This window comes from Mandrillus leucophaeus, unplaced genomic scaffold, assembly GCF_000951045.1.
Source record: "Mandrillus leucophaeus isolate KB7577 unplaced genomic scaffold, Mleu.le_1.0 Scaffold187, whole genome shotgun sequence".
Taxonomy (NCBI): Eukaryota; Metazoa; Chordata; class Mammalia; order Primates; family Cercopithecidae; genus Mandrillus; species Mandrillus leucophaeus.
Window position 1 is genome coordinate 375807 of NW_012101887.1, and position 23325 is coordinate 399131.

Sequence of the window (23325 nt, forward strand, 5' to 3'; positions counted from 1 at the left end):
GAAAGTAGTTAAATCTTTCAAGGATAGGAGAAGAGATTTCCTTAAATTTACTTAAATTTAGATTACTAAATTTACTTAAATTTAGATTTTGGTTTGTGAAGATTAAAATCAAAAGGAAAATTGCTTGAAAAAAAGACAAATACAGTTATAGATACAGGGTTAATGGTACCATCAACAAATCTGGAAACTTTGTGTTCAGACGCATTCTTTTAAGCCTGAAAGGACAAATTCAAGGATTACTGATGGTTTTATATTGATGAAATACATCAGCAACTTGTTATTTCTATAATTGTGTGGAGGTTGAAAACATGTAGGTTTCAGTAAAAGGAAACTAAGTTGTATCTCTGTACTCTGTACTCTTAAATTGGTAACAGAAAAAAACATACATGCCTTTCTCATAATATATCCCTTGGTACCACTTTCAGAGAAAGAATGCTGTACCCATTGGATGATGGGTATCTGGGTGAATTAAATAAGCCCTAGTTTTTTTATAGGAAAAATGTTAACTGACATAAGCATCTACATCATGCTTATCTAAAATAAACAGTTTCTAAGTAACTCTATATCTTATGTATGTATAATGTGTTAATTATATTTGTTTTGTGTTTTTATTTTATATCTAGCCTACATCTGAAAGAGTAATAACATTGAAACATAAGTTTTTCAATTCAGTTTTCTTGTAGTTACACCCCAAAACCTTCAATATATGTATAATCAGTTTCTGTTAACAAGTTGTAATTTGAATCTAACAATAATTCAGTTATATAGATAGTGCAGATACTATTATCAGACACATTGTACTCATGAGGAAATTAAGATTCAGATTATTTATTATCTTCAGGAATTGACATGTAGATAATGCCAGAAATAAGATACAAATTTAGAGTGTTTGACTCTTAATTCCTGGCATTTTTCAATATAATACTATCCTTATCCTATTTTGTGGTATATGACTATTCTAATTTCTGTATTTAAAATTTTTAATTTTAATAACTTTAAAATTGCTCTTTTCAGTTTCTTAAAAGGAGATATGTTCATTGTTCATAATGAATTAGAAGATGGATGGATGTGGGTTACAAATTTAAGAACAGATGAACAAGGCCTTATTGTTGAAGACCTAGTAGAAGAGGTGGTAAGTTTTGTTCTTTTCTTCTCAATTCTAGATTCTAAATATTTTATAAATTTGGATCTTGTCTATAATCAGAGAAAGTAGCTATGAATACATTTCTTTTATAAAAGAACTGAATTGAGAAGTACAAGGAATTTTTCATTAAAATCTATTATAAGTATAGTTAGTGTGGAACATAATCAAGCTAGCATATTATAATACATAACTGCCAATATTCAGAAAGCTTGTGTGAGTTTCTGTGACTTAAAAATATATTAACATTTGTGCTTTCTTTTGAGACAGAGTCTTGGTCTGTTGCCCAGGCTAGAGTGCAGTGGCACAATCTCAGCTCACTGCAACCTCCACCTCCCGGGTTCAAGCATTTCTCGTGCCTCAGCGTCCCAGCTAGCTGGGATTACAGACATGTGCCACCATGCCCAGCTAATTTTTTTTTTTTTTTTTTTTAAATAGAGACAGGGTTTTACCATGTTGGCCAGGCTGATCTCGAATGCCTGACCTCAAGTGTTCCACCCGCCTTAGCCTCTGAAAGTGCTGGGATGACAGGCATGAGCCACTGTGCCCGGCCTATTTATGCTTATTTTTATTCTTTTTTTTTTTTGCCCCCTTTTTCTTCCTCATAAGTGAAGTTATATCAGTCTGATCATGGAATCTCAACTGGTTACACATGTTTGGTTTTAGATTCTTTATCTTTCCAATATATGTGAAAATTCCAATATATGTGAAAATGAAATTTTCCAGTAAACTTGGAAGATTTCATTTATATTATACATAATTATCACATGGTTCTACATTTTGAATCTCATCCTTGTTTTTGTTCCATCATATAATACGTTATCATATGGTATCAATTACCAGGTGCATTTTTAATAACAGGTCAGCATTCAAACAGCTTTTATATTTCAGAGATAATACTCAGTATCAAATATACATTGTAACTTTGGAATTCTCCTTTTCCTTTCGGATTTTTCTAGTGAGATGGAGTGGCTTTCTGTTGTCTTTTACAGTCCTCAAAGCTACTGTTTTTAAATTATGCCACAGACCTGATAATATGCTGAAGATTATTGCTCCTGGAAGACTGCAGTGGAGAATATTTTTTTTTTCCTATTAATTCTCTTACCTGCCTATTCTGGCAACCATAGAAGTAAAACATACTGAGTAGAGGTGGAAAAAGTTGAGGAAATGGTGTGATACATTCCATGCTCATAGTCATATAGTTATTTAGTAAAAGAGCTAGGATTAGGACTCCTAATTCCTAGATTAGTATTCTGTATTCTACAGTAAAAGAGATATTTATTCCATATAGGCAAACGGTATTCATACTGAAGCATCTTGCTATCTATGATAGTTTTCCTGTAAAATGTGTTTGTTACAACTCTTAGTTTGGGTTTCCCTCTCCCTGCTGTACCACCATCTTCCCAATTCTGATTACTTAAAGGAATTGCACAATAGTTGAATTTTCTTGAGCTCTTGGAATTCTGGATCAAATTTAACAAGATAAACTTTAATATTAAAGAAAAGTGAAAATTACTCAATGTATACAGAAAAATAATAATAACAATCCAAACCAGAATAAGGAGACATGACCTCACATCAATACATAAGGGATCAAGGAAAAAGTTAGTAACTCAGTATGAGTGAATAATGTGATGTGGTTGCTAAAAATGAATATAGTAAGTAACATTATAAATTAATAGTGGAATAATTCCACATCAGTTATAAACAATTTTCACTCCAATGTGTAGAATAACTTTCATGATGGGCTTTATTAGAGTGTAGTGAATTCCTTATAGATTGAAAAACCATTTGGACATCTAGTTTGTGAAGATGTTTCAGACATTCAGTTAGTAGTTAGATTTAAGGAATTTCTCCTTCTAAAATTCTAATTACTGTTCCCCAAACACATTTATACTTTTATGTATTAACTCTAGAATGTATGCTCTCTGAGGGGAGGGATTTTTTATCTCTGATTCACTGATGTATTACCATTGCCTAGAATAGTGTCTGGCATCAGTAGGCATTCGGTAAATGTTTGTTGAGTAAATGAATGTTTCTGTGCTTATAGTTTCCCCTCTTCCTTGACATTCCTGCCCTGATAGATTGCCTTATAAAATTTGATTCATCTTTATCAGCTCAGTTCATATGTCACCCGTTGTTTCACAGAGGATTTATGCCTTTCTGGAGTCTCTTAGGCAAAATTGTTTCCTTCTGTATTTCCATAGCACCCTGTTAATTTTGCATTCTATTCCACTGTCTAAAATTAATTTAGTGTAAACCTCTTCTACAAGAGATTAACTCCTTTTGGGCAGTGATACACTGATAATGCTATTCATTTTTATAGGTTTTTTTTTGTTTTTGTTTTGTTTTGTTTTGTTTTTTTGTTTTTTTGTTTGTTTTTGTTTTAGCCTACTCTCTTGGATATAGTAGCATTCAGTGAGTGTTTGATTTTAGTTTGATTAGGTATTTAATGAGTGAGGACCAAATTGTGAGAAGTAAATCCACATGTATAGTTAGACCATTTTTCTCCGTAATAGTGGAATGAGTAACACTATTGTATCTTAAATCAGAGGAATATAGAATAAAATAAAGTTCAAAACATGATAAAAGGGGAATGTCTTTTATATTCAAAGTAAAACTTGATGTTGCTTTTTATGGGCTCAGAATGTTTTACTGAAGAGGTAGCATTTGAGATAGTTCCTTCGTAGATTGGTTAGGTATTTATCTAACAGGTAGAAAGCAAAAAGTGGAAAGTGCATTCTAAGAACAAAAAGAACAAGCTACAGTGGTGGGAGATTGGCAAATAGGAAATTATGTGTGACCATGGTATAGGAACCAAAAATCAATTTGGTAGTATGAGACAGGAAATGTGGACTTGAGTTCTGTGGTAAAGGACTTCAGTTGCAGAATGAGAAATTTGTAGGCAGTAGAGAGGTGTTTGTTTTTTGTTTGGTTTTTCTTAATGTAGGGCAAAGCTGCTGTTGAAACTGATGTATCCAGATTAGAGTGTTGTAGTAGGACATAATTATATTAGTTGGGCTGTTGGACTAGTTCAAGAAAAGTGGGTAAGAGGGCCTGAGTTAGGGTAATGGCAACAAGAAAAGATTAAGAGAGGTATGGAAAGATAGTTATTGAACAGAAACATCTTTTTTTGTATACACATAAGTAAGGATAGTGGGGGATATGTTTGAAGATATGATTTCTATGAATTTTAATAAAAGTAGATTAACAGTTAATTACATAAAATACTGTCTTAATGTCTTCCCTTTAGGGCCGGGAAGAAGATCCACATGAAGGAAAAATGTGAGTTGGTGTTAATTATTAAAAATGAAAAAAATATATATCTATATTGTAAATTTACTAATTGGAAAACTTTGGCCAAAAAAAATTTTTTTAAAGTTTTTGGACTGACTTAACTTTTTAATTTGGCTCAGGGAACTGATTTCTAAATATTTTCTTAAAGATCTAATGATAAAGTATTATTTTTAAAATAAAAGGTAGCTGATAACTAAATACAACTCTTTTTATCACCACACTAAAGACGTTCAATAAACATTACATTTATAACATTATGAATGTCACAATTCGGCACATTTTAAAATTATTCATAGTATTTATTGGTTATTCATAGTACTTCTTGTTTTATAGCCACATCTTTTATCCCCCCAAAATAATGATTCTTCACAACTTTAATAAGATTCTGCAAGGTCTTTTTTTTTCATAATCTTCAAACTGATTTTATGTATATGTAAGTTTTCTTTTAAAGATCTGAACCATTAATCCCAGTTCTCTCTTACTCACATTTTAATAGACTATTCATCTTCTAATATCTTTTCAGTACATTTTTTTCTTATCTTTCAGCATTTATGGATGGAACTTGAGGCTTGCCTCAAGTGTTTGCTTTTTTTCTGTTTTCTAACCATTAGAATATTAAAATATTCAACTGATTACTCCATTTGCAGTCACCTTATTTAGTGCTTGACCATTCTGTAAGTGGAATATGTAAGATATATTCTGAGTTTATTTTTATTGTTTCTTGTAGCTACAAAATAGACTCCATTAGTGAGACTATACCCTGCTGTTTGCATTAGTTTGAAGTTTCCTCTACCTATATCAGGAGTTTCAAATTATTTTTTGTTACTTTTTCTTTCTTTCTTTCTTTTTTTTGAGACAGAGTCTTCCTCTGTCGCCCATGCTGGAGTGCAATGTCACAATCTCTGCTCACTGCAACCCCTACCTCCTGGATTCAAACGATTCTCTGCCTCAGCCTCATGAGTAGCTGGGACCATGGGTGCACACCACCACTCTAGGCTGATTATTGTACCTTTAGTAGAGATGGGGTTTTGCCATGTTGGCCAGGCTTGTCTTGAACTCCTGACCTCAAGTAATCTACCAGCCTCAGCCTCCCAAAGTGCTGGAATTACAGGAATGAGCCACTGTATCCGGCTAGGAGTTGCAAATTCTAATTAATGCTTGGAAGAATCAGACAGACAATGTAAGCAAGTGAAGCGGGTCAAGTATATATATTCCCAGTTTTCTTTAGGCACAATAATCTTTTCTTATTTTCCCTCTTTGCTAGAGATCAAGGTACATGGAACTATGTCTGTACTATCAAAAAAAAAACCACTGTAAGCTTGGTAATAAATGGCAACTGATATTTACTCATGGTATTAGGGAAAACTGTGGGAAGTAGAAAACTAGAAAGTGTTTGCCTATTGTAAGGTAATCCCTCTGTTTAGTTGTCTAGTTGATATGTGTAGGAATGTGAGCCTAGTGTTGTTAAATCCTTCCGATTTTCAAAAAAGACCATAAATCCAGGTTTGTTTTTCTTTTTTTTGATAATAGCAATGGAATTTTAAATTTAAAAATGTAGGTTAAATGCCAATAAACATGTAAAGCTACATCAGTTTTCTCATAGTATAAAATACAAATCCCACTTTCACTCGGAAGTCTTTTTTTATCTGATAACATTGTCATTCTTCCATTTTTCTTAACTTGCGTAATTTCTTATTTATATTAGCATAATGTAAATTTGCATTGTTGGTTTATTTTATGTGTATGTTTGTTTCCTTTAATTTCCTAATATAGGGACTGTGGCTGTGAGGCAGTACTTTAAATTCTTTAAAGTGTCCTCAGTAACATCCACAAGTAACCTTTGAGATTAAATAGATGGTATAACTTTGGTTGAGTTTCTTTCCAGCTCCCTAGTCACATGATATAGACACCAAGTCCTGATGATTTTTATCTCCTAAAGTATTTCTTAAATGTTTACCGCCTTCTCAAATCTTAAATAACTACATTCTAGCTCAGGCCTTTTTAAATCTCCTGCCAGGATATGATATAGCAGTAACCTCCAAGTTGATCTCCCTTGACTCTTTAGCCTCATCAGATCCTTTTATCCAGTAGCTGGAATAATGTACCTAGATTGTATCATATTTTCACTTAAAATCCTTAATTGCCAGCAGGTATGTGAAAAAATGCTCACCATTCCTTACTAATCATCAGATAAATGCAAATCAAAACTACAGTGAGATTTCATTTCACCCCAGTTATAATGGCTTTTATCCAAAAGATAGGCTGTAATGAATGCTGGTGAGGATGTGGAGAAAAGGAAACCCTTGTACCCTGTTGGTGGGAATGTAAATGAGTGCAGTTACTATAGAGCACAGCATAGAAGTTCTTCAAAAAATTAAAAATAAAGCTACCATGTGATCCAGCAGTCCCACTGCTGGGTATATATCCAAAAGAAAGGAAATCAGTATATCAAAGAGACAGCTGCACTCCTGTGTTTCAGCACCATTCACAATAGCCGAGATGTTTAATCAACCTAAGTGTTCAACAGTGGATGAATGGATAAAGAAAATACAGTACGTGCATACAATGGAATACTATTCAGTCATAAACAAGAACGAAATCCTGTCATTCACAACAACATGAATGGAACTGGAAAATACCATTTTAAGGGAAATAAACCAGGCACAGAAAGACAAATACCATGTGTTCTTACTTATGTGGGAGCAAAATATTAGAAAATTGAACTCAGGGAGATAGATAGTAGAATGATGGTTACCACAGGGTGGGAAGGGTAGCAGGGAAGGGGGATACAATATGGCTGATTAATGAGTACAAAAATACACCTAGATAGAATGAATAAGATTTAGTATTTGGTAGCACAACAGGGTGCTACCAAATAATTTACTGAATATTTTAAAATAGCTAAAAGAGTGGAATTTGAATATGCCTAATACAAAGAAATGATTATATGTACTTGAGGTGATGGATACCCCAGTTATCCTGACTTGATCATTAAACATTATGTGCTTGTATCAAAACATCACTGGTACCCCATAAAAATATACAAAATAGTTGTATACATTACCCATAAAAACAGAAACAATACAAATTAAAAAATTGAATCTTACACTTTTTACCTTAGCAGAGCCTAAAAAATGATCTGTTCTCTGGTTATTTTGTCCTTTACTACTCCTAGCACTTATCATCTCTAGTTTCCTAGTCTCCAGCATGTAGGTCTTCAAATGCATAATACTTTTTTATTTATTGTTTTAGAGATAGGTTCTTGCCATTGCCCAAGCCGGAGTACAGTAGTGCTATCATAGTTCACCTCAAACTCCTGGGCTCAAGTGATCCTTCTGCCTGAGCCTCCTGATTAGCTGAGACTACAGGTGTGTACCACCACACCTGGCAAATGTTGTAATTTTTTGTTTTTTTGTAGAGATCAGGTCTTACTATACTGCCCAGACTGGTCTCAAACTCCTGACCTCAAGTGATCCTCCCACCTTGGCCTTCCAAAGTATTGGGATTACAGGTGTGAGCCATCGCTCCTAGCTATTTTTCTGTATACCTTTGCTCAAGCTGCTTCCTAGGCCAGAATTCTTCCATTCATACTTAGCTCATTTATCACTTCCCTCTAGAAAATCTTCCTTTATTTTCTTCTCTACACACTCAACAGAATTGGTACCCTTCTCTGTTATTCCCAGAATGCCTTTGGCAGTGCCTGTCACTGTGCTTATTATATTTTCTACATAGTTCTTAGTTTCTGTAGTTAGATAGGGTCTATGTTGCCCAGGCTGGTGTTGGACTCTTGGGATCAAGAGATTCTCCTGCCTTGGCCTCCGAAAGTACAGGGATTACAGGATTATGAGCCACTATACCCGCCTAGGAGTGGAAACTTCATAAGAGCAGGGACTCATCTTTTTATCACTGTTGGAAAACATGTGGTTGAAATATATAAATTTTATATGGGAATAAACGTCTGAAGAATGAAACTAAAACTTTAGAAAGTGATATTGCCACTTTGGCTTCAGACTGTGTGCTTATGCTAAATAATCTTGTTCATCTGTAAACCCTGTCATTTTTTTACCCTTTTCTTTTTGAATTTTTTTTAAAACTGTGGAAGTAGAGGATTAGTCTTGGAGGTCAGGTCATCTAGTTGACTCTCCTCCAGAATATAAAAATCTTGCTCTAGCATTTGTAGTAAGTGGTCATTTAGCCTATACTTGAATGCAATATAGAACCTCACTACTTGTAGTCTGAACTGTTTTAGTTGTTGTATTCTTGCTTTATATTATTCAAAGTTTACACAGGGAGCACCAGGAGATCTGAATTAGTGAGTTAATGCTTGGAATGGTGTTAAAGAAAAGTTTACCTTTTCATTCATGTGAAAATGTAAAAATTCAGTTATATTTTCATACTTCACCAGTAATAATTGTATGGATCATTTAAAACAATGTGAACAACCTCTAAACCTGTCTCACTGGACTTTTGAGCATTTACATATTTTAGTCTTATGTTTAATTTCCAGCTTGCTCTTTATTATTAAAAATACTTGTAGACCCTAAGAAGATCCAACAAAGTAGTAAATAGTTGATTGGGAATTGTCAGCCTGGCATTAAGATGTGTTAATCAGCAAGATAGATTATAGGCCTTTAGTTAAATAAGAGGTGATTTTATGTACTTTGATGACTAGTAATTACTTTTTAATCAGATATATCATTTTATTTGAAGGTAACCTTTAAATACTTAGGTTATTATGTGCTCTATATCTTGACTGTGATGTCATTTATAATAATTTCTAAAGGCTTAATTTAAGAATACAAAATATAAAATACATAGCAACCTAGTTTGATAGGTTGTTAGCTCAAATAGAGTTGGGAACACTAAGTACTTCTTTCAGTTCTTGATGGTGGTATCCACTCATTCTTGTCACCTAATCTTATATTCTGACTTTCAGCAAAGTAAGAGTCAACATCTTGATTTTATTTGAAGAGAGAATTTATCAGATGTTATAGGAAAATTCAGAAATGAATTCATTAATTTTTTCAGGGAAATTCTGGAATAGGCTTTATCTGAACTACTCCTCCTTCCCCTTACCCCGCAAAAAGAAAAATAAAAAGACCTATAACAGTTTGTTATTATCAGGATTAAAAATTATTGCCATTTTTGTATTGGTAATGAAAATTGTAGTTTATATTTGATAGTTCCTAGTTTTACTACATTTTGTTGAAATTAAATATAATATGTATATAAAATGTATTAAAATGTAATAAGAATGAGATGATTTGATTAATTGCATTTATTTTATTATATCACTTTGAATTAAACTTACTATATTGGTTGTTTAATTTTGATCATATGATGACAGCAAAAAGGACTTCATATATCTCATTTATTCTCTTTTTAAGATGGTTCCATGGGAAGATTTCCAAACAGGAAGCTTATAATTTACTAATGACAGGTACTTACTTATTCACTTGCTTTTCTAATGTCTGTTTAAAGAGAATAAAAAAGTGAACAAACCATTTATCCTGTGTTTTGCCTTTAGCATTCAGTTAGTGTTTATGCATGTTACAATTTCGTGTCCAGTGCTAAGAACCTGGTGTTTTTATTTATATTTTAAACATCCATGTATTATAAAATTTAGTAAAGTGTGTTTTTCTTTTACCCCAGGCCCCTGTCCACTTCCTCAGAAGTAACACTAAGTGGTAGTTTTTTTTTTTTCCATGTTTCTAGAAGTTTTCTGTGTCTCTGTGAATCTCTCTTTCTCACCCCTACACCTACACAGACAGGAACATTCAACACACTTTTTTCATGTTAGATATATATTGGGAGATGATTTTGTATCTGCAGATAAAAATTTTCATTACTCTTTATGGATTTAAACTTTTCATTATGTAAATACCATAATTAACTGGTCTTCAGAAGAAGGATATTATATTGTTTTTATTCTTTTGCTGTTCAGCTATAGCAGACATTCTTGTATTTATCTTTGTATACTTGGTGGAATTATATGATTGAGCTTTATTTAATATGTATTAATTTTAACATTTCCCAAAACTCTTGTGCTTATAAATAAAAAGTAAAAATTGACTTTTATTGTGGTTTTAACCATCCTGTCATTGTTTATTCCTACTAAATATCTAAAGCTGAATTAATTTAAATACCAAGCATTTCTTCGGCAAACCACATCTTATAAAGATTTCAGACAAGTTTGAGCTTTAGTATGTAATTTAAAAGTTTTAGTTCTTCAAAAATGTTGACTGTTCAATAGTTTCTGTGAAATATTGAATGAAATAGATTCTTGTGGTGATAACACTAGTTATTAAAGAGGTAATCTGAATTGTTTTAATCCATAAAGCACTGCATTTTAAATTAATAATTTATTATTTTGAAAGATTTGAGATAGTTTTTGAAGTACTCAATTTTATTGTGAAGATGTACGTTAAGTAGGTTCAAAAAATAAAAAAAGATCATGATAATGCTACATGATAGTAATAGAGAAGAAATTTTAAACCAAAATGACATTCTATCAGCTATTTCAGTATGGAACCAAAAATATGTAGTTTAGTGAATTTATTGAATTTTGGATATGTTTCTTTTTTGGAACTTGCACCATCAAGTACTTGAGGTACTTTTGTTTTAAGGCATACAAAGTTGAAAAGGAGCTAAACTTAATTTCCTTACATTAGTTTGCATTTTTTTGTGTGTCATGTGCTCTTTTGAGGATCTGGTGGGATTTTCTCTCCTGAGAAGTACAAATAAGGACTTGCATGCATAATTTTGCATGAAATTCCTATCATATTCTAGAAGAAATTTAGAGAGTATCTTGGATTCTTGTCACTAAGATTTGTTGTATCAACTTAGAAACACTTTCATTTTAGCCCACGTTATACAATTTCTGTAATTTTTATGTTTACTTATGTATTAAGCCTTGAAGATTCAGTTTTTTAAGGAGATTTATTTTTTTCTTTTTACTGAACATGAAGTACTTGATAATATGTGCCTTGACTGGATGATTGGAACTATTAGTAATTTGCCCCCAAACTTTATATCTTATAATCTAAGCATTCATTGTGCTTTCCTAAAAACAATCAAGTCCTGATCTTTACTGGATCATTTGGACTTAAATGGAGAAAAGGCAGAGGATCTTAGTAGTATGAATCACTGCCAATCAAAGATATCAGAAATACTTCTCTAAAATTAATATGACATATTTAACATATAATTTGCGTCTGTAATTCCTTTCAGTAGCATATCTATTGAATAAAATATAGTGTATGTGTATTGATTTTGATAATGTATACACATGTTTCAGTTGTTTTGAATCTACCTTTGTGGAAAGCTTTTGGTTCTATTTTATTACAGTCTTTACTTTTTAATTTTTTTTTTTTAAGAGGCAGGATCTTGCTGTGTTGTCCAGGCTGGTATTAAACTCCTGGGCTCAAGTGATCCTCCTGAATAGCTGGGATTATATGCATGTATCACTGTGCCTGGCACAGTCATTACTGTTTAATGATTAATTGAAAACACTGATAAAGCACAGAGTATTCTTAAGCAAAACTGGTCTTCACTTTTTAGAATCTTCTTATTACAAGGATTTACAAACAGAATTTAGCATTTTTAGCCAGTATTCCCTAACTGTGCTTAAGTTCCTTCCAAATTATGACAGTTGTAGATATTACTGACCAGAAGTTACGGCTGCAAAATTTCTGCTTTCTATTTTTATGTATTAAAGCTGGTAAGATACAACAGAGAGATAGCAGACAAGCAACATGGATGGTTGTGAATCATAAACCAGAAAATTTGAAAGAAATTGTCCTTAAATAAAACAAGTTCCTGGTGAAAATTTACATATGTTTATGACCTTGAATGCACTTTGTAATACTACTACTTAACATCTTTTCTTTTTTATTTGATAATTAGGGAAAAACTAACAGCTTAATTTTTACAGTTGGTCAGGTCTGCAGTTTTCTTGTGAGACCCTCAGATAATACTCCTGGTGATTATTCACTTTATTTCCGGACCAATGAAAATATTCAGCGATTTAAAATATGTCCAACACCAAACAATCAGTTTATGATGGGAGGCCGGTATTATAACAGGTAAATCATAATTTTTTAGTTATCTTTTGCTTTTGGTAAAAATAGTTGAAATCTTGATAACACAGTATTCAGATTCAAAATTATATAAAAGTTTCTAACTTCTAAAAATTATAAGACCTTCAATATAATTTCATAGTGGTCATACCCAACAATTCTTTAGACAGTGTCAAATATGAATACAAATTAGTAACTTATACTTTGCTTCCAAAATAATTTTTGTGATTTTAAAAATTAGACGCAAGCTATTTGCAGCAGATTTACTAAATCCGTGTATTATCTGTAGGAGAAGGAAAATAAAATATATCAACATTATTTTATCAGTGAGATACTTTAGTAGGGGGAAAAAAAAGTTTCTAAAGGTACCTGAGACTTACTATACAGATGTTATGTAATTGAGTTGTTCTCAAGTTGACATTTCTTATCTGTGATTGCTGGTTTTTACTTCTCACTTTCAAAGTAAACTCATTGTTTGTCCCAAAACTCAGAATGAATTATAGTTACTTGATTAGGAAAATAAGTTAATAGAAGAAACCATATGACAGAATGTCAGCAATTTTTCTGTCAAATAGAAAATAATCATTTGTGAATGTAAAGGTTTTCCTATACCTAATAACTCTAGAGTAGCATTGTTTTCCTATTTCAGGGGCTGGCATAATCTTGTTCTAAAACACTTATATTTGCCTGGTTTAACCCCTCTGCCACAGCAGCGTTCTCTATCCAAATTTGAATTTATCAAAGTAGACATTTGAGTGAATAGAGATTCTGTAACTTGTTTATCTGAAAAAAACAAAAACAAGTTCTTCTAGTTGCTTGCTAGAAGCCCAGTTGACTGTTAAAAGACATCAAATGTAAGATGTGAGTGAGTCTAGGCAGCTGTACCCCTTTGCCTACCTCATATACAGGTTGCGTGAGTACTTTCTGCATAACAATCTGAGTTCTAGATGTTCTCATTGAAATTCTAGCTGCAATTTGAGCTCTTTAAGAATGTAATTTTTCCCCATTCCAGTTTTCCAGAGATTTAGAACATACAAAATGTATTGCATACATTGAAAACATACCGTCTTCTTAAATAAATGTCCATATTGAGATCCTTTTTAAAGATAAAATAATTTACATGAATTTTTTTTTTGAAGTTCATCTTGTTACTAACTTAAACTTCCTTATGATACATCATATAAAACTGGAAATTCTTCCTACATACTGGAGGCAGTCGGTAAAACATGTAAAGGTGGTCACTTTTTGTTGCTAAAGACCATGATGGAACGTGAAAAAAGAAGTATTTTAAGTAGATTTCTGTCCAAATTATTACAATATTATGTTTTCAAAATAAGGATTTAAAAAAAAAAAAAGTTAAATGTATATTAATTTAGTGGCCTTGACCATTCCCCCAGAACTTTTTTATACTTTTTCTTCCCTGTGAATTTGTTTATAAATTCATCTTATTGTTTCTAGATTTAATATTAAACTTTTTTAAAAAGCCCCGAATTATGTGAATCAGGTGTGTGAAAATGAAGGATTTTGTAATTGTTTTGGAAATATATACTTCATTTCAGCATTAATGTTAGTAATGTCAGAAATAATTCCTAGGAAGATAAATCTTTGTGCTTATTGTTTATTGTTAGATATACACATATAAAGTAAGATTTTTCAATAAATCTAACACAACCATACTCTGCTGTCCCATCTCCCCATTAACTATACACGAGACCTTGATAAAGAGGGATAGTAGTTATGTCTTTCATTTAGAAACTGTTAAGACATAACTTTAATGTTCCTATATTCAGAGTTTTTTTAAAAAAAAGCAGAAGAGGCATTTAATAGCAAATTTAATTCAGCAGTCATTTATAGACTTAACTACTTTGTGAAATATACTGTACAAATCCTGTGTAAACACATTAAAGACAAAGATACAGTTTCTTCATTATTAGTGCTCAGGTTTATTAGAAAAGACAGTGTGGTATGCAGACTGTGATAAATTCAGGGGATATATAAACTCTTATCAGTAGATGAGAGTTCAGTGAGGGGTGAGAAGGAAGACAATAGATTTTGGCTAGACCTTGATGAGACAATATTAACATCTATCTAGACTTCAAGAAGAGTGCACATGGTTTTATGTGCTAAGTGCATTACAAAAATTAAAGTACAGAACATAGTGTCTCTAGAAACTCACATTTATTTCAAAAGTAAGTTTACATTGAATATGTTTTAGTTTTCTGAGATGTAAATCTGCCTTATTTCATGGCTGGAACTTATATGAATGTCTAGAAAATTCTGGTTTGTTGTATCTCCCCTGTTTATTTTGGTGTTTCTGGGTAGAATATGAATGGAAGAGTAATTTTAAAAAAAAACTCTTTAAGTCTAGCTCATTGGTAAAAACCTATATGATTGACTGCCACACACTTTTAAATTTGCTCGTGGACAATCTAAACTGTACTTCCCAATGGTTTCCTCTTCTCTCAGTTTATGGAAAACAATTATATTGTAACATTGAGGTGCTACAGTGGATTGATTGTATTTTACAGTTACTGAGCCCAAAAACCTTCGATGTTTACTGATTTTCATAGATTTGATGCTTTTTGCTTTAAAACACATAGTCATCTCCTTAGTGGAATCTAGCTATCTTCAAATATATTTCCTGATTTTCATTTTTCTTTTAATAATTTTGGATTTATATGGTATTAGATTTTTTCTTAAAAACATAAAACTTTGCTTGTTCTTTTAATAATGCTTTTATTTATTTCATTTTTTACCACACCCCTCTGTGGCTTGTGTTAAATGCTGCTTCTGTTAAGTTCATTCATACTACTAGTTAACTTGTCAGGTCTTTTTGTTTTGTTTTTTAACATTACTTATATTTGGTTTAAATTAACTTTGTAGTATAGCGAAGATAACATACTTGAAGATGCGTACACACACATAGATTCTAATTATATATATATAGTAGGTTAAACAAAATCTGTCTGGAGAAGTGTTTCCTAAGTGGCTCAAAAGTTCCCATTTGTCCACTATATTAAAGGAAGGTTTAAAATTCCAAGATTTATGTATTCAGGACAATAGAATGATCTGACTGATTATAGAGAAACAATTTTATATTTAAAAAAATATGTGGTTCACTAAAATTTATATTAAAACACAGTACATCATTTTATTTTTTTGTAATATTTTCCCAGTATTTCCCAATTTGTAGCACCTTTAATCAAAATAATAAGCTTTTCTCCCTGTAGTGATAATTCTACATGTAACATTAACTGGGTTTTTTTTCTTCTTTTTGCCTGCTTTTCATGTGTTTTATGACCTGTTTCTAATATAAAACCAGAATGTGTAAATGTGATAATAAAAATTCTTAATTTACCTGTATTCTGCTTCCTAAATAAATGCCATGTTTCTGTGAATTTTTCATTCGTAGTATCTCAGAAGTACTCTTGGGGGTGAAAAAAAAGTTAGACTTTTAATCATTTCCTCATTTATGGTGACTCTTTGAATATGGTATTGTTGACCTGGCTGCCCACTTGATGGGTATGGAAAATCAGAACCTGGGCCACGTATTCTGGCCTGTAAATCTATATTGAGAACATTCTGGTTTTTCTAAAACAATACGAATGTTATGATCATTTATTCTATTAATGTGTTTGTGTTATGTGCTTTGAAAAAAAATTTGCTAATTAAGATAATCCTTGGTAAGAAAGTTTACACATATTTTTAAAGATTTTGCATTTTTATCAGACGGATTAATATTAAAAATTTTTATTTTAACAGCATTGGGGACATCATAGATCACTATCGAAAAGAACAGATTGTTGAAGGATATTATCTTAAGGAACCTGTACCAATGCAGGTCAGTGTTGCGTTTCTTATTGCAATAATTAGCATTTTATTTTAAAATGCATTTTGGTGGTATGTTTTTGCACACATTTGTACAATTAAAATTGGATACAACTTAAAACTACAGATTATTTAGATTTTTTAGAAAGTAAACTGTAAGAGAATCTTTTGGTTTTTATCTATGTTGATTTTAGGTAATCAGGAGCAACCTAGTAGGTTTTTGAGATTAGAAGCAGTTGTGGAGGAAGGTGAGTTGCAATAGGTCCAGGAGTGAGTTTTTTGGAGGCAAAAGTAGAGACAGCAGTGATAAACCACAGCCAGGCTTATTAAAGCCTGGGGAGTAATAAAAGGAAATAAAAAATACTGACAGAGGAGGATTAGGGCAGAAAATGGTTTACACTTTTTCTTTATTTGCCTGTAGTTTTATGGTGAGAGAATTTGAGGATGTCTGTATACTCTGAGTAAAAACTATATAGTAGTAAAGAGAGTGATGTCGTATGGGGAGATGGGTGGTGGCAGTATCTTACGGACAAGGTCCTAGAGAAGACAAAAATGAATAGAATCTAGAACATAAAAGGAAAGATTGGCCTTGAGCAAGAGAGCCTGTTAAATATTAGTTGCTTAATGCTTAGGGTGATTAGCTTCTGTTTCTTCCTCATTGCACTTTCTGAAATGTATGGTAGGGAAATGGTTTAACAGGAGTTAGAAAAAGGTGCTTCAAAAGATGGATTAATAATTTTCCTAAGTGGAAAATGGAGGTACTGTTATTCTAGGGACATAAAGGATTATTAAGGGTTTTGGGTACCCAGCTGCAGTTGTACAGTGATTTGTAGTGTGCCTAGTTTCTTGATGTTTCCTCCTAACAAGTTCATTTCATGTGGTTACACTTACTACTTATTGCAGTTAATTGGGGGGGGAGGGAAGGCAGGGGGATGAGGAATCATTAATCTGAAGCTAAATATAAATTCAAGAATCATAATCTTGCCACATTTTAACATACAGGCACACCTCATTTTATTGTGCATTGCCTTATTATGCTTCAAAGATAGGTTTTTTTTTTTTCCTACAAATTGAAGGTTTGTGGCAACGAGGATGTCTATTGCTACTGTTTTTCCAAAGCATGTGCTCATTTGTGTCTTAGTGTCACATTTTGGTAATTCTTACAATGTTTCAAACTTTTCCACTATTATATGTTAGGTTGATCTGTGATCAGTGATCTTTAATGTTACTATTGCAATTGTTTTGGGGTGCCATGAACTGCATCTGAAGAAGACTGCAAGCTTAATCCATAAATGTAGTGTATGTTCTGATTGCTTCACTGACTGGCTGGTTCTGTTTCTCTTCCTCTCCTTGGGCCTTCCTACTTCTCCAGAAACAACACTATTGAAATTGGACCAATTAATAACCCTACAGTGGCCTCTAAATGGTCAAGTGAAAGGAAAAGTCACATGTCTCTCACATTAAGTCAAAAGCTAGAAAGGATTAAGCTTAGGGAGGGATGGTGAAAGCCAAAATAGGCTGAAAGCTAGGTCTCTTGCACCAAACAGCCAAGTTGTGAATGCAAAGGAAGAGTTGTTGAAGGAAATTAAAAGTGCTACTGCACTGAACACATGAATGATAATAAAGTGAAACACACTTATTGCTGATACGGAGAAAATATGAGTGGTCTGGAGTGAAGATTAAACCAGGGATAACATTCCCTTAAGCCAAAGCCTATCCAAAGCAAAGTCCTAATTCTTTTCTGTTCTGTGAAGGCTGACAGAGGTGAGGAAGCTGCACAAGAGTTGAAAGTTAGCAGAGGTTGATTCATAAGATTTAAGGAAAGATGCTATCTCCATAACATAAAAGTGTAAGGTGAAGCAAAGAAACTGTAGCAGGTTACCCAGAACATCTAGCTAGTTTTCCAGAAGATAACTAGCAAGTTATCCAGAAGATAACTGTTGAAGGTGGCTAAACAACAGATTTCCAGTGTAAAGAAAACATCCTTCTATCTGAAAATGTTAGCTAGGTCTTTCATGGCAAGAGTTAATGCTTGGCTTCAAATCTTCAGAGGTCAGGCTGACTCTTTTCAGGGGCTAATGCAGCTGGTGACTTTAGGTTGAAACCAGTTATCATTGACAATTCTGAAAATCCTAGGAGCATCAGAATTATGCCAAATCTACTGTGCCTGTGCTCTGTCAATGGAACTACAAAGTCTGCATGATAGCCCATCTGTTTACAGCATGGTTTACTGAACATTTTAAGGCCACTTTTGAAACCTACTGCTCAGAACAAACGATTCTTTTCAGAATAATACTGATCACTGACAATGCAACTCTACAATCAAGAGCTCAGATACAGATGTACAAGGAGATTGTTGTTTTCATGCCAGCTAACACAGCTTGTATTTGCAGCCCACGGATCAAGGAGTAATTTTGACTTTCAAATCCTTAGTTAAGAAATAATTTCATAATGTTATAGTTGCCAAAAATAGTGACTCTTCTTATGGATCTGGGCAAGGTACATTGAAAACCCTTTGGAAAGGATTCATCATTCTAGATGCCATTAAGAACATTTGTGATTCATGGGCAGAGGCCAAAATAACAACATTAACAGAAGTTTGGAAGAAGCTGATTCCAACTCTTATGGATAACTTTGAGGGGCTCAAGACTACAAGATGACTTTGAGGAGGAGGTAGCTGCAGATGTGGTAGAAATAGCGAGATAACTAGATTTGGAAGTGGAGCTTGAAGATGTGACTGAACTACTCCACTTTTGTGATGAAACTGGAGCGAAAGAGGAGTTGCTTGTTATGAATAAGAAAAGAAAGTGGTCTCTTGAGATAGAATCTACTCCTGTGAAGATCCTGTGATCACTATTGAAATGAAAACAAAGGATTTAGAATATTCTATAAACTTAACTTGATAAAGCAGCAAGAGGGTTTGAGAGGAATGCCTCCAGTTTTGAAAGAAGTTCAACTGTGGGTAAAATGGTATCAAAGAGCATTTTAGGGAATTTCTTTTGTGAAAGAAGAGTCAATTGATGCAGCAGACTTCATTTTTAAGAAATTGCTACAACCACCCCAACCTTTGGCAACCACTGCCCTAATCACTCAGCAGACATCAGTATCAAGGCAAGACCCTTCACCAGCATAAAAATTATGACTCACTGAGGGCCTAGATGATTGTTAGTTTTTTTTTTTTCCCCCCCTCTGGAGTCAGGGTCTTGCCCTGTGGCTGAGGCTGGAATACAGTGGTTCAACTGTAGCTCACTGCAACCTGGAACTCCTGGGCTCAAGCAATCCTCCTGCCTCAGGCTCCCCAGTAGCTAGGACTACAGGTGTACACCACCGTGCCTAGCTAATATTTTTTGTAGAGATAGAGTCTTGCTATGTTGCCCAGGCTAGTCTTGAATTCCTGGCCTCAAGCCTTGGTCTCCCAAAATGCTGGGATTACAGTTTTGAGCCACCTTGGCTGCTGCAACAGTTTTTAGTAATAAAATATTTTTAAATTAACACGTGTACATTGTTAGACATGTTGTTGCACAGTTAACAGACTACAGTATAGTTGTAAACATAACTTCTACATGCACTGCGAAAGCAAAAAATTCATATGGCTGGCTTTATTGTGGTGGTCTGGAGCTAAATCTGAAATACCTCCAACGTATGCCTATATTTTCCTTCGTTCCTGCATGCTTTCCTAGTAGAATTTAAGGTCTATGAGAACAGAGATTTTTGTTTGCATTGTTTTTTTCCCAGTGCTTAGAACAGTACCTGACATTAGGTATTCAATAAATATTGATTGAATGAATGATTATCTGCTTTTCAGCAAGAAGTACCTACTTTACTCTTGCCTGTATTGTTACTAATATGTCTTACACCTTAATGTGCTCCTTCCTATCGCCATGTCAGTCTTCCTCTCTACCTGTCTAAATACTGCTATTTTAACATCCATCTTGTTTCACTTTTTGAGTAATTTTTGATTACTGCAGAATAATTGGAAGAGAAGGTAGCCAGAACATATTACACACAGACACACACACACAAATATATATGTTTTATATATGTCTATGTTTTAAATAACATGTGGTGAGTGCTTTTTAGACCACGGCTAGCGTCTTTTTTCAGGATTAGAGATGCTTTTGCCTCCAGATGACAGATCCTGCTATATAGTTCCATTGCTGTATCCTCAATTCTGATTCCCCTTGGCTCTTTGAATTAGTGATTTTATTTGACCCCAAATTAAATCATACATTTCCCCATACTGAATTTGTACTTAGAATTTTCTAATTTAAGTTTTGATCAAGACCACCCTGGCTAACACGGTGAAAACTCCGTCTCTACTAAAAATACAAAAAATTAGCCGGGTATTGTGGCATGCACCTGTAGTCCCAGCTATTCTGGAGGCTGAGGCAGGAGAATCGCTTGAACCCAGGAGGTGGAGGTTGTAGTGAGCCAAGATTGCGCCACTGCACTCTAGCCTGGGCGACAGAATGAGACTCCGTCTCAAAAAAAAAAAAAAAAAAAAAGAGAGAGAAATAGTATGTGGCATCTAGTAAATTTGCAGTATAAGACTGCTTTAAGAATTACTTCAGATACATAATATGCCTCACTCTTGTGTTACTGTTTTATAACTGAACAAACCTCCAGTTGGTTTTGCAAAAGTGCCTGTAATGCTTTGAATACTTCAGAAATAATTAATATTGATTATAAAGCAATTTGATTGCTACACAGAAACTATTAAGTGCTATTTGTGGTCTATTATTTTGGAGCATGAGGTGAAAAGTAGGTTTTAGTAGAGGTTTGGGGAATAATAAAACTCATTCTTCAAGCAGGATTTTAACTGTTAGTACAAAAGCAAGTAAAATGTTTTTACTAATTGCCGAATTGATTAGCTAGCAAATCACCTTATCTTCCAATGAGGTGACCCTGTGTACCCAGACTCAGGCTAAGATGCTGGCAAAGGCTAAGAAAAAGCAGAGTCCTAGCTAGGTTTGCTTACTTCCTGGAACTATTAACACTTGTCGAGACAAGCATTAGTAGAAAAGGGGCCTTTTGAGACAATACACCCCATAATAAAAATGCCTTACATTTTTGAGCACTATATTTTAAGCACTGTTTTTTATACATATTCATTCATTTAATTTTCTCAACAACTTTACCAAGGTGACACTATAATGACGACACCTATTTCAAAGATAAGGCAACTGAGAGCTGAGAGGTTAAGTAAATAACTTAAATCATCCTCAGTTTTTCTCTTTTTCTTTCTGTACTCTATATCTAACCTGTCAGGAAGATCATCCTGACTCTGCCTTCAAAGTATGTCTAGAATATGACCACCACCAGAATCTGCCTCAATCTGCTAGCTTCTAGCTTTGTCCCCTTATGCTGCATGCTACGCAGCTATCACTGGGATCCATTTAAAATGTCAGATCATGTTACTCCTCTGTTTTAATACTTGAAAATGTTCTCTGTTTCTTTCAGAATAAAAGCCAAAGTCCTTAGAATGGCATACAAGACCCAACAGTGGCAGTCCATTAATTTTCTGAACTCGACTCTTTCCTTCCTTAGGATCTTTGCTGTAGCTGCTCACTGTGTCCAAAATTATTTTCCCTTGGATATCCACTAACCTAACAAATTTTTCAAGTTTTTTCTCAAAACTTAGCAAATTAGCAAATGACACTTACCTAGACACCTTAATTAACACTGTAACTTGCTCAACCCTGCAGAGCGCTTATCTTCTAACATACAGTACAATTTATTTATTTATGTTTATTTTTAATCTTTCCCTGGTTAGAATATAAGTTCCATGAGGATAGGGGTCTTTGATTTGTTCACTGATGTATTTCAAGAACTACAGCAATGCCTGGGACTCAACAAACAGTTATTGAATTAATATATTAAATGGTGTTTTCCTACATTAAGTAACAAAGCTAGGATCTGCAAGTTAAGTCTGCCTTCAGGAGCTTACATATGTAACTTCTAGGGAAATGCTTGGTTCAGTGGCTGTTAGACTGTCACCAATCCGATTATTGAACTTCCCTTGGGAGAAATGTAAAAAATCTAAGATCTCTCTCTCGGGCTGAGAAAAGGAACACACAGAGAAGGCTTTCTCCTATCATTTACTAGGACTTGAAAAGTGAAGTTGTGTTCTTGCCTATAGCATCATCTAGTGCATTGGAATCCTTTAGGATTTGTGGACTAGTCCCCACTTTCATATGATTTTTAAATGACCTATATAGAGCATCTTGGAATCAAGTATTTAAATCCAAATATTAGTGTGGTTACATGTTTTAAATGACAGACTCCAAGAATGTTCCATTCTGCAGCTAATACTAAGTGCCATCACCATTGAACTAAAGATTTGGTAAATACAAATCTGTATTAACAGGAAAGTAAAAAAAAGTCATCACTATTTGTAACATCATGGTCCAGTGTACCCTTTTAATTTTTTTATATTCCTAAGTCATTTTACAAATAATTCGCATCACCAAGAATCAGGGTATGATCCAAAAACAACTGCATTGGAAAATGTAATAAGAATTTAAATGTAGCGTACCCAAATTTTTGTTCCATGTTTTCATGTCTAGGAAGGCTTACGTACCTGAAATGGACAGTATTTTCAATGCAACTAACAGTTCTTCACCCTTTGTGCACAGACCTGAAACACAGCCATCTTGTAAATTCTGATTCCAGATTTTAAATCAGATACATGTCTAATAAGTTCTACTTGTAATTACTTTGGTTCTTCTTGCATTATATCTATCATATCAATTCTAGATTTTAAGTACATCACTATTGCAATCTAGCTTATGATTCTTTCTTGTTTTTGTATTATCAAAATGCAGTAGTTTTTTCTTTTTTTTTTTGAGACAGAATTTCGCTCTTTTTTGTTCAGGCTTAGAGTGCAATGGCACGATCTCAGCTCACTGCAACCTCCGCCTCCTGGGTTCAAGCGATTCTCTTGCCTCAGCCTCCCATGTAGCTGAAATTACAGGCACGCGC

General features: G+C 33.5%; 1 protein-coding gene across 5 annotated transcripts in view; it reads left to right on the forward strand.

Annotated features, from left to right (window-relative positions):
* The window catches only part of RASA1 (RAS p21 protein activator (GTPase activating protein) 1), a 121684-nt gene that overhangs the window by 68382 nt on the left and 29977 nt on the right, over positions 1 to 23325 (forward strand). For 4 of the 5 annotated variants that reach the window (XM_011977998.1, XM_011978002.1, XM_011978001.1 and 1 more), the window contains 5 exons: positions 1015 to 1132; positions 4395 to 4426; positions 9826 to 9878; positions 12372 to 12522; positions 16279 to 16357. In XM_011977998.1, the coding sequence (XP_011833388.1) occupies positions 1015 to 1132; positions 4395 to 4426; positions 9826 to 9878; positions 12372 to 12522; positions 16279 to 16357 (433 nt within the window). The remainder of the gene's footprint in view (positions 1 to 1014; positions 1133 to 4394; positions 4427 to 9825; positions 9879 to 12371; positions 12523 to 16278; positions 16358 to 23325) is intronic. The other variant, XM_011978003.1, reaches the window with a different exon arrangement.